The 14,351-nt window shown below is 40.8% G+C and overlaps 1 gene segment (V, D, J or C); it reads right to left on the bottom strand.

The window, feature by feature from the left end:
• Positions 1–10,413: 10,413 nt before the first annotated feature.
• LOC126060229 (immunoglobulin kappa variable 4-1-like) overlaps positions 10,414–14,351 on the bottom strand; it is a 465,741-nt gene continuing 461,803 nt past the window's right edge. The window contains 2 exon segments of the V gene segment in view: positions 10,414–10,459; positions 10,967–11,336. Coding sequence covers positions 10,414–10,459; positions 10,967–11,336 — 416 coding nt within the window.

Raw genomic sequence — 14,351 nt, 5'->3', positions numbered from 1 at the left:
TGTTCCTAAGTATTTTATCTTCCTGGGGGCTACTGTAAATGGCACTGATTTGGTAATTTCCTCTTCGATGTTCTTTTTGTTGGTGTAGAGGAATCCAATTGATATTTGTATGTTAAGATACACTGCTGAACTCTTCTATTAGTTTCAGTAGTTTTCTGGAGGATTCCTTACGTATTTCTGTGTATAAGATCCTGTTGTCTGCAAACAGAGACCATTTTACTTCATCCTTGCCAATCTGGATGCCCTTTATTTCTTTATCTAGCCTAATTGCTCTGGCTAGGACCTCCAACACGATGTTGAATAAGAGCAGTGCTAAAGGGCATCCTTGTCTGGTTCCCGATCTCAGTGGGAATGCTTTCAGGATCTCTCCATTTAGGGTGATCTTGGCTGTTAGCTTTGTATAAATACCCTTTATTATGTTGAGGAATTTTCCTTTTATTCCTATTTTACGGAGACTTTTTATCATGAATGAGTGTTGAACTTTGTTAAATGTCTTTACTGCATCAATTGGTTAAAAAATGGGATTCTTGTCCTTTGTTTTATTTATGTAATGGATTACATTAATTGTTTTTCTAAATGTTGAACCATCCCTGCATATCTGGTAGAAATCCCACTTGGTCATGGTGAATTTTTTTGGATATGTTGTTGAATTCTATTGGCTAGAATTTTCTTGAGCATTTTTGCATCTCAGTTCATAAGAGATATAGGTCTATAATTTTTTGTGGTGTCTATACCTTGTTTTGGTATCAGGAATATGATGGCTTCATAGTATGAGTTTGGTAGTATTCCATCTTTTCCTATGCTCTCATATACCTTTAGTAATAGTGGTGTTAACTCTTCTCTGAAAGTTTGCTAGAACTCTGCAGTGAAGCCATCCAGGCCAGGGCTTTTTTTTTGTAGGGAGGTTTTTGATTTCCTTTTCAATCTCTTCTTTTGTTATGGGTCTATTCAGTTGTTCTACCTCTGTTTGTGTTAGTTTAGGTAGGTAGTGTGTTTCTAGGAATTCATCCATTTCTTCTAGGTTTTCAAATTTGTTAGAGCACAATTTTTCACAGCACTCTGATATGATTCTTTTAATTTCAGTTTTGTCTGTTGTAATATCACCCATCTCATTTCTTATTTGGGTTATTTGCTTCCTCTCTTGTTTTTCTTTTTTCAGTTTGTCCAGGGGTTTATCAATTTTGTTGATTTTTTCAAAGAACTAGATTTGGTCTTGTTAATTCTTTCAGTTGTTTTTCTGTTTTCTATTTCACTTAGTTCTGTTCTAATTTTTATTATTTGTTTTCTTCTGGTGCCTGACAATTTCTTTTGTTGTTCTCTTTCTCTTTGTACAAGTTGTAGGGAGAATTCTTTGATTTTGTCCCATTCTTCTTTTTGTATGTGTGCATGTATTGATATAAGTTGGCCTCTGAGCACTGCTTTTACTGTGTCTCAAAGGTTCTAATAGGAAGCGTTTTCATTCTCTTTGGATTCTGTGAATTTCTTTGTTCCATCCTTAATGTCTTCTATAATCCAGGCTTTTGTGAGCTGGGTATTGTTCCGTTTCCAAGTGTTTGATTTCTGTTACTGATTTCCACTTTTATGGCCTTATGGTCAGAGAAGGTGCTTTGTAATATTTAAATGTTTTGAATTCTCTTAAGGTTGCTTTATGCCCCAATATGTGGTCTATTCTAGAGAATGTTCCATGTGCACTACAAAAGAAAGTATGCTTGGTTGTTGTTGGGTGGAGTGTTCTGTATACGTCTATGAATCATGTTGGTTCATTGTGGCATTTAGATCTTCTGTGTCTTTATTGAGCTTCTTTCTGGATGTCCTGTCCTTCACCGAAAGTGGTGTGTTGAAATCTCCTACTATTATTGTGGAGCTGTCTATCTCACTTTTCAATGCTGAGCTTGTTTTATGTATCTTGCAGCCCTGTCATTGGGTGCATAAATATTTCATAGTTATATCTTCTTGGTATAAAAAAATATTGTCCATTTAATCATTATATAGTGTCCTTCCTTATCCTTTCTGATGAATTTAACTTTAAAGTCTATCTCGTCAGAAGTTAATATTGCTACTCCTGCTCTTTTTTGACTGTTGTTGTTTGCTTGATATATATTTTCCGTCCTTTGAGTTTTAGTTTGTTTGTGTCTCTAAGTCTAAGGTGTGTCTCTTGTAGGCAGTATATACACAGGTCTTGTTTTTTAATCCATTCTGCCACCCTCTGTCTCTTTATAGGTACACTTAGTCCATTTTTATTCAGGGTAATTATGGATAGGTAGGAATTTAGTGCTCTCATTTTGGTGTCTTTTTTTATGTGTTGTTGACAGTTTCTTTTTCCCACTTAATTGTATTTGCCAAGTAGATTAACTTTATATATTGTCCCTTCCTCATGTTCATTGGTTTTGATTTTGTTTCTGCTGAGTATTTTTTTCTTGTATTTTATTTTGATGAGTAGGATAGTTTGTCTCCTTTGTGGTTGCCTTATTATTTACCCCTATTTTTCTAAATTTAAACCTAACTTTTATTTCTTTGTATTGCCATATCTTCCTCTCCATATGGAACATCTATGATTACATTTCTTAGTCCCTCTTTATTGTTTTAATGTTGTCTCCTTTTACATAATAACATCATTGTTACCCTGTTTTTAGCTTTTTTTTTTTTTAAATCTTCCTTTGCTTTTTTTGATTTCCCTGTCTGGGTTGACTTGTGATTGCTCTGCTCAGTGTTGTAGTCTTGGGTTGATACCTCATATTATTGATTTTCTAACCAAAGAACTCCTTTTCATATTTCGCGTAGTTTTGGTTTGGTTTTTCTGAATTTAAACTTCTGTTTATCTGGAAATGTCCTAATTTCACCATCATTTTTGAGAGACAGTTTTGCTGGATGTATGATTCTTGGCTGGAAATTTTTTTCCTTCTACTTTTTAAATAAGTCTTCCCATTGCCCTCTTGCCTGCGAAGTTTCTGTCGAGTAGACTGAGCTCATTCTTATTAACTCTGCAATGTAGGTGAGTTTTCGTTTATCCCTAGGTGCTCTTCCAATTCTCTCTTTGGTTTTGGCAAATTTGATTATAATATGTCTTCATGACTTCCTTTTAACATCTGCCTTATGTGGAGTTTGATGAGCATATTCCATAGATATCTTCTCATTTCTCATGATATCCAGGAAGTTTTCTGCCAACAAATCTTCAACAATTCTCTCTGTATTTTCTGTTATCCCTCCCTGTTCTGGTACTCCAGTCACTCGGAGGTTATTTCTCTTGATAGAGTCCCACATGATTCTTAAGGTTTCTTCATTATTTTTAAATTCTTTTATCTGATTTTTCTTCAAATATGTTAGTGCCAAGTGATTTATCTTTGAGTTCAGAAATTCTGGCTTCTACTTGCCCAGTTCTGCTCCTCTGACTTTCTACGGAGTTGTCTACTTCTGTAATTTTGTTGTTAATCTTCTGAATTTCTGATTGCTGTCTGTGTATGGATTTTTCCATCTTCTTAAATTTTTCATTATGTTCCTGAATAATCTTTCTAATTTCTTCAATTGCTTTATCTGTGTGTTACTTGGCCTTTTCTGTGTATTGTCTCATTTCCTTCCTGATGTCTTGAAGGGTTCTGTATATTAATCTTTGTATTCTGGCTCTGGTAATTCCAGGAATGCACTTTCTTCTAGAAGATCCCTGGATTCTTTGTTTTGAGAGTTTGTTGAAGTGATCATGGTCTGTTTCCTTTTGTGACTTGATATTGACTGTTGTCTCTGAGCCATTTATATGTTATTGTATTAGTTTATGCTTGCTAAACTAATTAGTTTATGCTTGCTAACTGTAGCATTGCTTCTTGCTTTGTTTTCTTTTGATATACACAGATGGGTTTCTTGAGTGAGTGAGCTTGATTATTTTCGCCTTTGGAGCTCTGATGTCCTGTCCCCAGATGGCTAGAGCTGTCATCAGGTGTATCAGTCTTGGAGTCCATTCACTTTTCTTGTATGAATTCAACTCAGGTGTCCAGGTAGCTGATCATCAAATGTGTGGTACATGCTCTGTCCCAGTCTTAGAGGGGCAGGCATGATTGGTGTATGTACTGGTATCTGATTGCAGCAGGGGTTCACTCTCTGATCAAGGCAGGGGGGCTGACAACTGACTCCTGAGTGTCTCTGAGGAAAGCACATCCCTCTTCCCTAGAGCGTGCAGGTGGGTTGGTTGTGCAGACCGACCATGGGCACCCAACATATTTGGTTGTAAGGACTGGGAGGTACCAGTTATCCTTGGACCCCCTGTTGCCGGTGGCTGGGTGACCTGAATGGAGCTGCCAGCCCTTAGGTCCCTGATGTGGGTAGGTGAGGACCTTGTTTAATGGGCAAAGTGATGTCAAACATCAAACACCCACCTCTCTGCCACACAGCAGAAATTGTCAAAGTCTTCCAACAAGGGCCTATTCTCCCAAAATAGGCCCACACTGGTCTACGCAGAAGGGAAATGTGCTCAAAGTCCATAGACTATTTATGCCTGGACAGGAGCCACTTCTCTCCTGAGCTCCCCCAGTTAGTGGAGCTGGCAAATTATTTTTCCCCCAATTGAAAATTGTTTCTTCTCCAAGGCTGGGAGGATGGCTCTAGGTGCTCAACAGGGTGTTGAGGGAATTCAGCTGCTAAAGCCAGCTTGGGGTTGTGGGGGCACCGTGAAATATATGCACGTACTTAACTTGTGCTGAGAGCGCCATTTTTCTCAGGTTCCAGAGGTGTGAGTAGGCTGTGTGGCTGGCTGCTTCTCCCTGAGGAAAGTGTGGCCGAACACTAGTATCACCCCTCCACTGCCTGAGGGCTCCCAGTGATTCATGTCTGGTACCTCCTCTCCGCTTCTGAACTGTCTCTTCCTCCCCCTGCCCCTCAGTTCATTTTCTAAGCTTGTCCTTCAAGCTCAGAGATCCGAGCTTGTGACAAATATACTCACTTCACTTGTTTTTTCAGGTTTTTGTGGTAAAGAGGGCTCTCAGGAAGCGTGTGTCTATTCTGCCATCTTGGCTCCCGCATAGTTAACTTTTGCTTACGCCGCTGGTTTTGTGATTTGTGGTTTGTTTCCTCCCTTCCCTTCCCATTCTTCATGGTCCTATGAAGTTTAAAATTAACCTGTGTGCCTCTTGAACAAGCAGAACAACAATCAATAAGACCTGGGATAAGACAATCAGACAAGGAGGGTCCATCTTGAGAATGAAACGAGGATGGCCTCAGAAGACCTCTATGAAAACCCACAGAAGGTCAACATATCTGAAATGTGGTCAGCATCCTCCCTCAAAGGGGAACTGCCATTCCCAGATTCTTCAAGCCTAGCCCCAACCCTATAAAACCATCTGGCCAGTCTCCAGCAGACCGACAGTCTTTGGAGGAGTGCTATCCCCCTTTTCTCTTGTATACCCATTTACAATAAATGCCTCTTGCTGCTTACCTCATCCCTGTCTCAGTATTGGCTTTGCGACAGGGGGCTCGAATCTGTGTTTTGTGGTAACAATGCGACTTCTTACCAGAGCAGAGGTAGGGGAAGTGTCCCACTTATTAGGCACTGTCACAGAGACTGCTGTGTTTTATTTGTTTGTTTTGGTCACACAAAAAAGTTGGCATGAAGTAGTCAGAAAATCGACAGCTGGGCCACCTCTGGCTCCAAAATGAGCAGGCTTTCTGGTCTTCCTGCTCACTTCCTTTAAATCTGCTCTCAGCCCTCACTCTGGGCTTCACTCCATGGTCATTTGCATTCCCATCTGATCTTCTCTACCCTTACCTGAACCCTGACTCCCAAATGCCTTTACTGCTGCCCCAGAACTGCAGCTTCTCTCTAGGCCAAAGGCTAGAGCCCTATCCCATGAGCATTCCTGTCCCTGTTTCCCCGCTGAAGTTTATGTCAGAGAAAGTATCTCAGGAATGGGAAAACACTAGATCCATGTTTGCCCTTGTGTAAAAGCAATGTAAGTATTATTTTACCAAAACCATTTTAACAGAAGGATTACTAGTATAAAACTCTGAAGAGAAAATGTTTCTTTAATCGTAAGAAAAAATTATAAATAGAGTATTTGCTCTTTCTTGTATTTGTATGAATCAGAATTTTACCATTTTCTGAAAAGAAGTTTTCAATAAATCTATTTTTGCTGTCTCTGCACCCTTCACATTTCCATATCCCCACTTGCTGTTGTTAACTAACATTGAGTCGATTTTCACTTCCTATCCATTACAAATGCCAATATTCTTGTTTATAATAATTCCTTCCTGGAACCAAGAACACCATGGTCCCTATCTTATTTCATCATATTTCTCTTGTAAAACCTAAACTTTGGGAAAAACTCCACCCACCACATACCTGCCTCCATGTCCCTAAAGTGGCTGGAGAAAAACACATAATTATTCTGATTCATCTCACCATAAATTTATGCACACTACCTCAGGACTGCCTTCAGTCCTGCCTCACAGTTGTTTTTCATTTACCTGGTTCATCCACCCTTTCTCTTTTCTTTTCTCTTCAAGTTGTAACACCGACTTCTCATCCTAACTTTCAGCAAATGACCTCATTTCCTGTTTCCAGGAAGAGCTTCTACTAGCCCCCCTCATGCATATTCAGATCCACGGGCGTCTACATTCCCATATTCTGCCTTCCTTCCTTCCTATTCCTGTAGATGAGCAGACAGCCTTCTTACTTGAGGCCAGTCCCTCTGCTCCCATACCGCTGTTCCCCTCAAGGGCATTCTTGGCATTTCTCACCCCTCTTTTTTGAACTATGCATGTTCCCCTCACTTTAGCATTGTTTCTGTCATCAGGAGACATCATTTTTAAAGTCTCTTGACTTCACGTCTGCCTCCAATTTTGTCCTGTTTCTCTCTTCTCCTTTACATTAAAGCTCATTGAAAGACATTTTTGTAGTCACAAAACCTAGACCATCTCTTTTCATACACCCTAAATCATGCAATCTCCGGCATCGTTTCTATCACCAAGAAATACTTTCCAAACTCTGATTCTTCTTTTTTCCAGGTTTCGCATTCCAATCACCAGTAATTATCAGGGCATCCTGATTGCATTTCTGATCAGTTTCAGACTGCAGAACTTGGTGAAAATCTTCTAATTTTTCATCTTTAGCTTTGGTGTTGGTGGGTAAATTTGAATAATTGTCGTATTATCTGGTCTTACTTGTCGGCCTGTAGATGTTATTCTATCACTGACAGCGTTGTACTTCAGGACAAATCTTGAAATGTTCTTTTTGATGATGAATGCAGCGCCATTCCTCTTCAAGTTATCATTCCCGGTATAGTAGACCATACAGTTTTCTGATTCAAAATGATGGATACCAGCCCATTTCAGCTGACTAATGCCTAGAATATTGATCTTTATGCATTCTACTTCATTTCTGACAATTTCTCATTTTCCTAGACTCATACTTCATACATTCCCCATGTCGATTATTAATGGATGTTCAGCTGTTTCTTCTCATTTTGAGTCATGCCCCATCAGTACATGAATATCCCAAAAGACTAACTCTGTGCACCTCATTAAGGTCAACTCTACTTTTAGGAGGCAGCTCTTCCCCAGTCATGTTTTGAGTGCCTTCCAACCTGAGGGGCTCATCTTCTGGCCGTGTAAAAGACATAGTTTTGCTGCTCTTAATTGGGCTTCCAATAGCTAATTCTTTCAGAAGTAGACCACCAGGTCTTTCTTCTTAGTCTGTCTTAGTCTGGAAGCTCAGCTGAAACCTGTCCACTGGGCTGAACCTGCTGGTATTTGTCTAGTGGCAGCACAGCAACCAGGATCACAGCAACATGTGAGCCCCCTAAGTAAGACAAACCGATAGACGTGTATTCTGAATCTAATTTCTGGAATTTGTTTCTCAGATCTGTTGCACCCTGCTTTTATTTTTCTGTGCCTTGTATGCAATGTAAATTTTATCATTTATTTCTTTAAATTAAGTCATACAGCTCCCAAATCTAAAGGCTGAGGAGAACACTGTTTTTTTTTTTCTCTGTTATTTCAGTTGCATCACATTTCTATTCATATCCTAGTTATTTTCTTGGAAGTCAAATATCTCTGATGTCTTGGTGGTATCAGTCTTCCAAAAATTATTGACGAGGATTCCTGAGGACTTATGATGGGTGTGCCCTCTTCTAGAGCAGCTTCCTATTGATTGGGTCCTCTTAAACTAATTTCAAGGTTGGAGAGTTCCAGACACACCTAGGCCATACATACCCGGAGTGAAACTCCTTGGAAGATTGACTTTCAGACACATCTTCCCAAGGAAATCTTGCTTATTTTTTTCTGCTCATTTCCACAATGAACCTAGAGACTTTTGATAATTTTCTAGCAGCTGTGAGAAGGATAGGTTTAGTTTCTCTAGTTCACACTGACTTTGAGATTCCAGTCCCACTCCCTTGGTTCAAGCACAATGTAGGGACCCTCAGGACTTCCACATAGGTAATTTCTGGGCCGGTCTTCCATTTTCCTGGGTTTTACAATTCCCTAGAATTAAAACTTTAGTGTATGGAGTGATTTTAAACTGTCCTTCAGGATAAAATTGTGTTTAGAGCTCAGACATTTTCCGGCCATAAATTTTTATCAAAAAGTGAACCAAAAGTTCTCCATTGTAATCACTTCTATACTCTTCTTTCTTTTTTTTGTATATTTCCAGTATTTTGTATTATTTCACGAGGATTGTAGAAATCAGGAAACCAGCCCTAGACCCATTTCAGTTTGTTTCCTGATTTTAAATAGAAGGCCTTCTTAAGAGAAGCTACTGTTCCTAGTTTTAGAGCTCCTAAGTTGACTCCTTAGTCTTTTCTAGTCTTTGGCTCTTGATTTACATTGGTTGGTTTCACAACCCGCTGCCCATGCAGTTTGCTTTCACATTCAATGATGGCTTTGCAGAGACGATCCAGGCCCAGTCTGGCTGCTCAGGCTCCATAAATGGGGACTTTGCAGTATGCGTAGATCTTCATCAGGCAGATGGAGGCAGGAAGCTGGTGTTACAAGCTCCTTTCCTCATGTCCCTGTTGCTCTGGATCTCTGGTGAGAAAAGAAAAGTACCTCAATCCCTTTAGAGAAGTATCTTTATAGAAGTGAAAAACTATTTTAGGGCATAGTAGTAAATGATGGGTCACTTAAGTTTGAAGTGTATTCCACTAAAATGCATATTTAAAATGGTATATTTTAATGTGTGTATGAAAAGCTGTGTATATATGTGTGCATGGTAATTGTCTTCTCTGATCGCAAGTACCAGTGTGGACATCGTGATAACACAGTCTCCTGTCTCTTTGACTGTGTCTCTAGGAGAAATGATCACCATCAGTACAAGCCCAGCCAGAGTGTTGGCAGCATCTTAGCCTGCTATCAGCAGAAACTAGCACAGGCTCCTAAGCTGAATATCTCCTTTGCACGTGAACCAGGCATCCAAGATTCCTGACTGCTTTAGTGGCAGTGGGCCTGGGACAGTCTTCACCCTCACAATCAGCAGCTTCCAGGGTGAGGATGTGGTAGATTATTGCTGTTTGCAACATTGTGCCTATGATCTCACAGTGTTTCAGCCTTGAACACAAGCTCCTCCCCAGGGCTAAAGGCCTGTGAACCTTCACCGCACCAGCTGCTTCCTTCACACTCCTGAACATGCACAGTTCCTCTATCTGGCCCAGAAGCCTCATCTCCTAGAGATGGAGTTTTCTCTCCAGAGGGACCCTCCTATTCAGATAGGTCTACATTTTGAAGTGAGATATGAAATAGATGCTACAAGCCACATAGACCTGTGCACTTGTTCCAGTTAGAGCCCATTTTGGTTTGATTTTCCTTCTGTACTCGATTGCACAGTAACTCTGGATCATCCTTGTGTGCCTTTCATTTTAGTTTAAATAGGACAGATCCTGCTCAGTAGGTGCCAGAATCTCTGCTGTCTCCCAGGATAGAAAGTCTCTATCAGCTGCAGGGCCAGAGTCTTGTCTACACTGACTGGAAACACTACTTGGGTTGTCATCAGCATCAACCCGAACAGGGACCTACAGGCCTCATTTACCATACTTCCTCTACATGTGTTGTTGTGATGTGGAGCAGGTTTCAGTAGCACTTGCAGACTAATACAGACTAGAAAGAGAGGCCTGGCGACCTACTTCTGAGAAACCAGCCAGTGAAAACCCTATGGATCACAACAATCAGATTATATTGTACATTGAATTTTCATGAGTCAGGGACTCACAAGATGGCAAGTAAAAATGAGAAAGAAACATGATTTCCTTCAGTCACTAAATTAAACTTGGGCACCCAGGGGATTAATGTAAAGGGAATTGACAAATAATGAAAAAAGAAATGGGAAAACTCTTACATGTTTCTAGAGTGATATGGTTAATGAGTTAGAGTCTGGCCTTTGAAAGAATGAGTGACACTGAAAGACATGGACAGAGGAGAAAGGGGCAGTAAAATGGGACCTTAGAGCAGGAAAACACCTTCATTGATGTTGACCTGGAAGGCTTGGCTGGAAAACAGGATCCATGGAAGGAAAATGTAAGAGAGGAATACTTCCTTCTGTGAGGGAGATTTTAAATAGGAAGGCACAAATTTAGTATTGGATTAGATCCAGAGTTATGAGGCATAATGGAAGAGAAAGGAAAAAGTCCAGGAAAAGAAGGAAATAAACCGGGAATATTCGAGAGTCAACAATGCACAGGGAAGAGAAAACTGATCTTTCAGGGTGTAAAGCACACTGGACACTACCCCAAATCAGTCATGTGATCTATCCATGTGAAACATGCAGGTTCCTGTGATATAAAAACTCCTGACAAAGTCTACAAGAGATTTTTAGAGGTTTTTTTTCTTTAGTTTACCACAAAATGGGAGCCAGAAGAAACCACATCCCTTAATTTTCTCCTGGTACCTGCAAATACTCCAAGGAATTCGTCCGGAGGTGCAGTCCTTGGGGCAGACAGAGGAAGCGTGCATGTTCAGGGCTGAGCAGAAAGGAAGCAGCAGGTGCAGTGAAGACTCACTGGCCTGTAGCCCTCGGGAGGAGGTTTTTGTTCGAAGCTGAAGCACCGTGGGTGGATCATCATAATTCTGCATACAGTAATAAACTGCAGCGTCTTCAGCCTGGAAGTTGCTGATGGTGAGAGTGAAGTCTGTCCCAGACCCACTGCCACTGAACTGGTCAGGGACCCCAGGATCCCGATTAGATGCAAAGTAGATGAGCAGTTTAGGAGCCTGTCCTGGTTTCTGCTGGTACCAGTTTAAATAGTCTTTGTTGTCGGAGCTGTAAAAAAGACTCTGGCTGGCCTTGCAGTTGATGATGACCGTTCCTTCTGGAGATGCAGCCAGGGAGGCTGGAGACTGGGTCATTATGATGTCCCCACTGGCACCTGTATTCAAAGTGGACAATTACCATGCCTGCATATACACACACTTTTTCATAGCAAATGAAAATATCCCCCGACACAACATCTACTGATATTAGGTATCAGCACATAATTGGTTCCAGTTTGGAAATAACCATCATTTCCCACTATTTGTAAAAATTATTTTTCAGCTCTGAAAAGATACTACTCTACAGGGATTGAACACTTTTAATTTCTCACCAGAGGCCCAGAGCAACAGGGACAGGAGGACGAGAGTCTGTGGCATCATCTTGCTGCCCCTGCCTGCCTGATGCAGATCAGCTCCCATTGCACAGGCCCCGTTTATAATATCTGAGCAGCCAGCGTGGGTGTGGGGGGGCCTATGCAAAGCAGTCAGTGAACTGAAAGCAGATTACATGGACCACGATTTGTGAAAGTATCTAATGTACATCAACAACCAAAAATATTGCACAAAGTATAATTTTATCACTGGAACAGACACAGCAGTGTACTTAGAAGCTCTAGTATCAACTTAAAACCTCTCACATCCCAGTGGATTCCAACTCAGGGCAACCCCATGTGTTACACAGTAGAGCTGCTCCATAGGGTTTTCTTGCCTGTGTTCTTTATAGAAGCAGATTGACAGGCTTTTATTCCAGGGTACCTCTGGGTGTGTTCAAACTGCCAACCTTTAGGTTACTAGCCTGACACAACTGCCTGAAACACCCATGATCTAATAAATGGCTTTAGTTTTAACTTATAAACAGTTATAAACGGGCTCAGGTTCCATAAATGATGGACTAGTTTCCTCAAATCAACAGTTTTGGGAAATAATAAAAAATGCTGGGAAAAAATATCAAAGGAAAGGGAAGAATATGGGAAATTTTTGCTTCAATGTTTGATAAAAATTTATAGCTAGAAAATGTCTGAGCTCTAAAGACACTTGTATCCTGAAGGATAGCTAAAAGACACTGCAAGCATTTCAGATTGGATTCCAGGGCTATGCAAGGGCCAGAGAAATGGAAGACAGGCCCAGAATTCACCTGTGTGGAAAGTCCTCATTGATCCCATATTGAGCTAGGTCTTCCGAGGGCTCAGATCAGAAAGGAAGTGTGAACCAAAGAGAAAGTGGAACATATCATGTCCACAATGGCTAAGACCTAAGAACAGGGCTCTAGATTCACTGTGGAAAAGGACAGGAAAACACAAACAGGATTTCCTAGCAAAGTTGTGATTGAATATCAACTCTTCAAGGAGTTTCATTCCAGGTATGCATGGCCTCGGTGTGCCTGGAGCAGCTCAATCTTCAGGTGAGACACCATCTCTCTTACTTTGGATATGTTATCAGGAGGGGCCAGTCCCTGGAGGAGGACATTATGCTTCTTATAGTAGAGGGTCAGCGAAAAAGAGAAAGAGCCTCAAAGAAATGGATTGACACAGTGGCTACAACATAGGGCTCAAACATAGCAAAGATTGTGAGGATGGCTCAGGGCCACGGAGTGTTTCGTTCTCTTGTGTATAAGGTCACTATACTAATTTGAGGGCACATAACAACAACAATAGCATGATATGAATGCAAATGTGATGCAGTAAAAATAACAGAACAAAAGGAATTCTGTTCTTTCTTCAGATTTGGGCATTATATGAGTGTATTTAAAGAAATAAATGATAATCTTGACATTGTATGCAAGGTAAAGAACACTAAAAAGGAGGCACTTCAGGTCTGAAAAAGAACCAACTGAATTTCCAGAAATTAGAAATAGAATTACCGATATTTTAAAATCAGTAGGAGACTTCCACTTGTAGGCTAAATGGAATATCAAGGATGAGATTTACCCTGAAGCATGCAAAAACCAAAAAATAAATAATTAAAATTTTATTTAATGGTTAACTCACTCAACTCCTAGTCCACCAACAGTGGTCTCAAAAAAAAAAAAAAAACCCTGGCGCTCTACTTCTGAAAAATCAGTCTTTGAAAACCATATACATCACAGTTCTACTCAGACACACATGGGGTCACCAGAAGTCCGAATCAACTCAGTGGTGAACTCTTTTTAATCTTACAGAACTAGATTGCCAGGCCTTTCTTCCAAGGCCCCATTGTTGGATTTCACCTGCTAACCTTTTGGTTAGTAGTCGAGCCCGAAACATTTGCTCTACATCACTAGCTTAATTTTAGTTTGGGGCAGAGAATCCAAGATGATATGTGGCCACTACTGCCATATTCAAAAAGTAAGTCAGACGAGAGCACCGTACAAGATTTTCTACCACAACCCTGTGCTCTCAGACTTCACCATCGTACTCCCTGGCTCTTGACATAAATGTCCCCTTGCCAAACCCCACCGTGGGCTCGGCCCTGCTTATCTGAGCCTCATAAAGGAAGCCTTTTCTGAGGAATGGAACCTGAGCAACATCACACAAGAGAGAAGCTTCAGGGTGGTGACACCATCCAAATCCTCAGGCTCCTGCTCTACTCTGTTCCAGGTGAGAAGGTATTTGCAAACCTGGAAATGGAGTTTTCTCTGCAGAGTAATCCTTCCTTGAAGAGCTACAATTTTAAAAAGAGATATGAAATAAATGCTACAGCAACACAGGCCTGTCCACCTACTGCAGTTACACTATTTTGGCTGGATTGTTTCTTCTACCCCTGATTGCACAGCATCTCTGCATCATGCCCTTGCGCACACAGTGCCCTGTTGGGTGGTCTGTGGTAAGATAGTCCTCAGGCTGGGTCACAATGCAAAATCATCAAGGAACCATGTGTTCCAAGTATGTGGCTGGGACTGAGAACCAACAAGTGTCTTCACACTCACCCAACTGACCGACTAGACAGTCAGGACAGCCCTTCTTCTGCAATGCCCTTCCAACGCCTTTTATTGGCTGGAATTTTGTTGAGGATATTGGTCTGTAATTCTCTTTTTTTGCGGTTCCTGTGTCTGGCTTTGGTATCAGGTTATGCTGGCTTCCTGTAATGAGTTCGAGAGTATTCCTTCCTTTTTTACACTCTGAAATACCTTTAGTAGCACCGGTGTTAACTCT

Source organism: Elephas maximus, chromosome 17, assembly GCF_024166365.1.
Source record: "Elephas maximus indicus isolate mEleMax1 chromosome 17, mEleMax1 primary haplotype, whole genome shotgun sequence".
NCBI classification, from domain to species: domain Eukaryota; kingdom Metazoa; phylum Chordata; class Mammalia; order Proboscidea; family Elephantidae; genus Elephas; species Elephas maximus.
The sequence above is the reverse complement of the archived record's forward strand: the minus strand, read 5'-3'. Positions and strand labels throughout refer to the sequence as shown.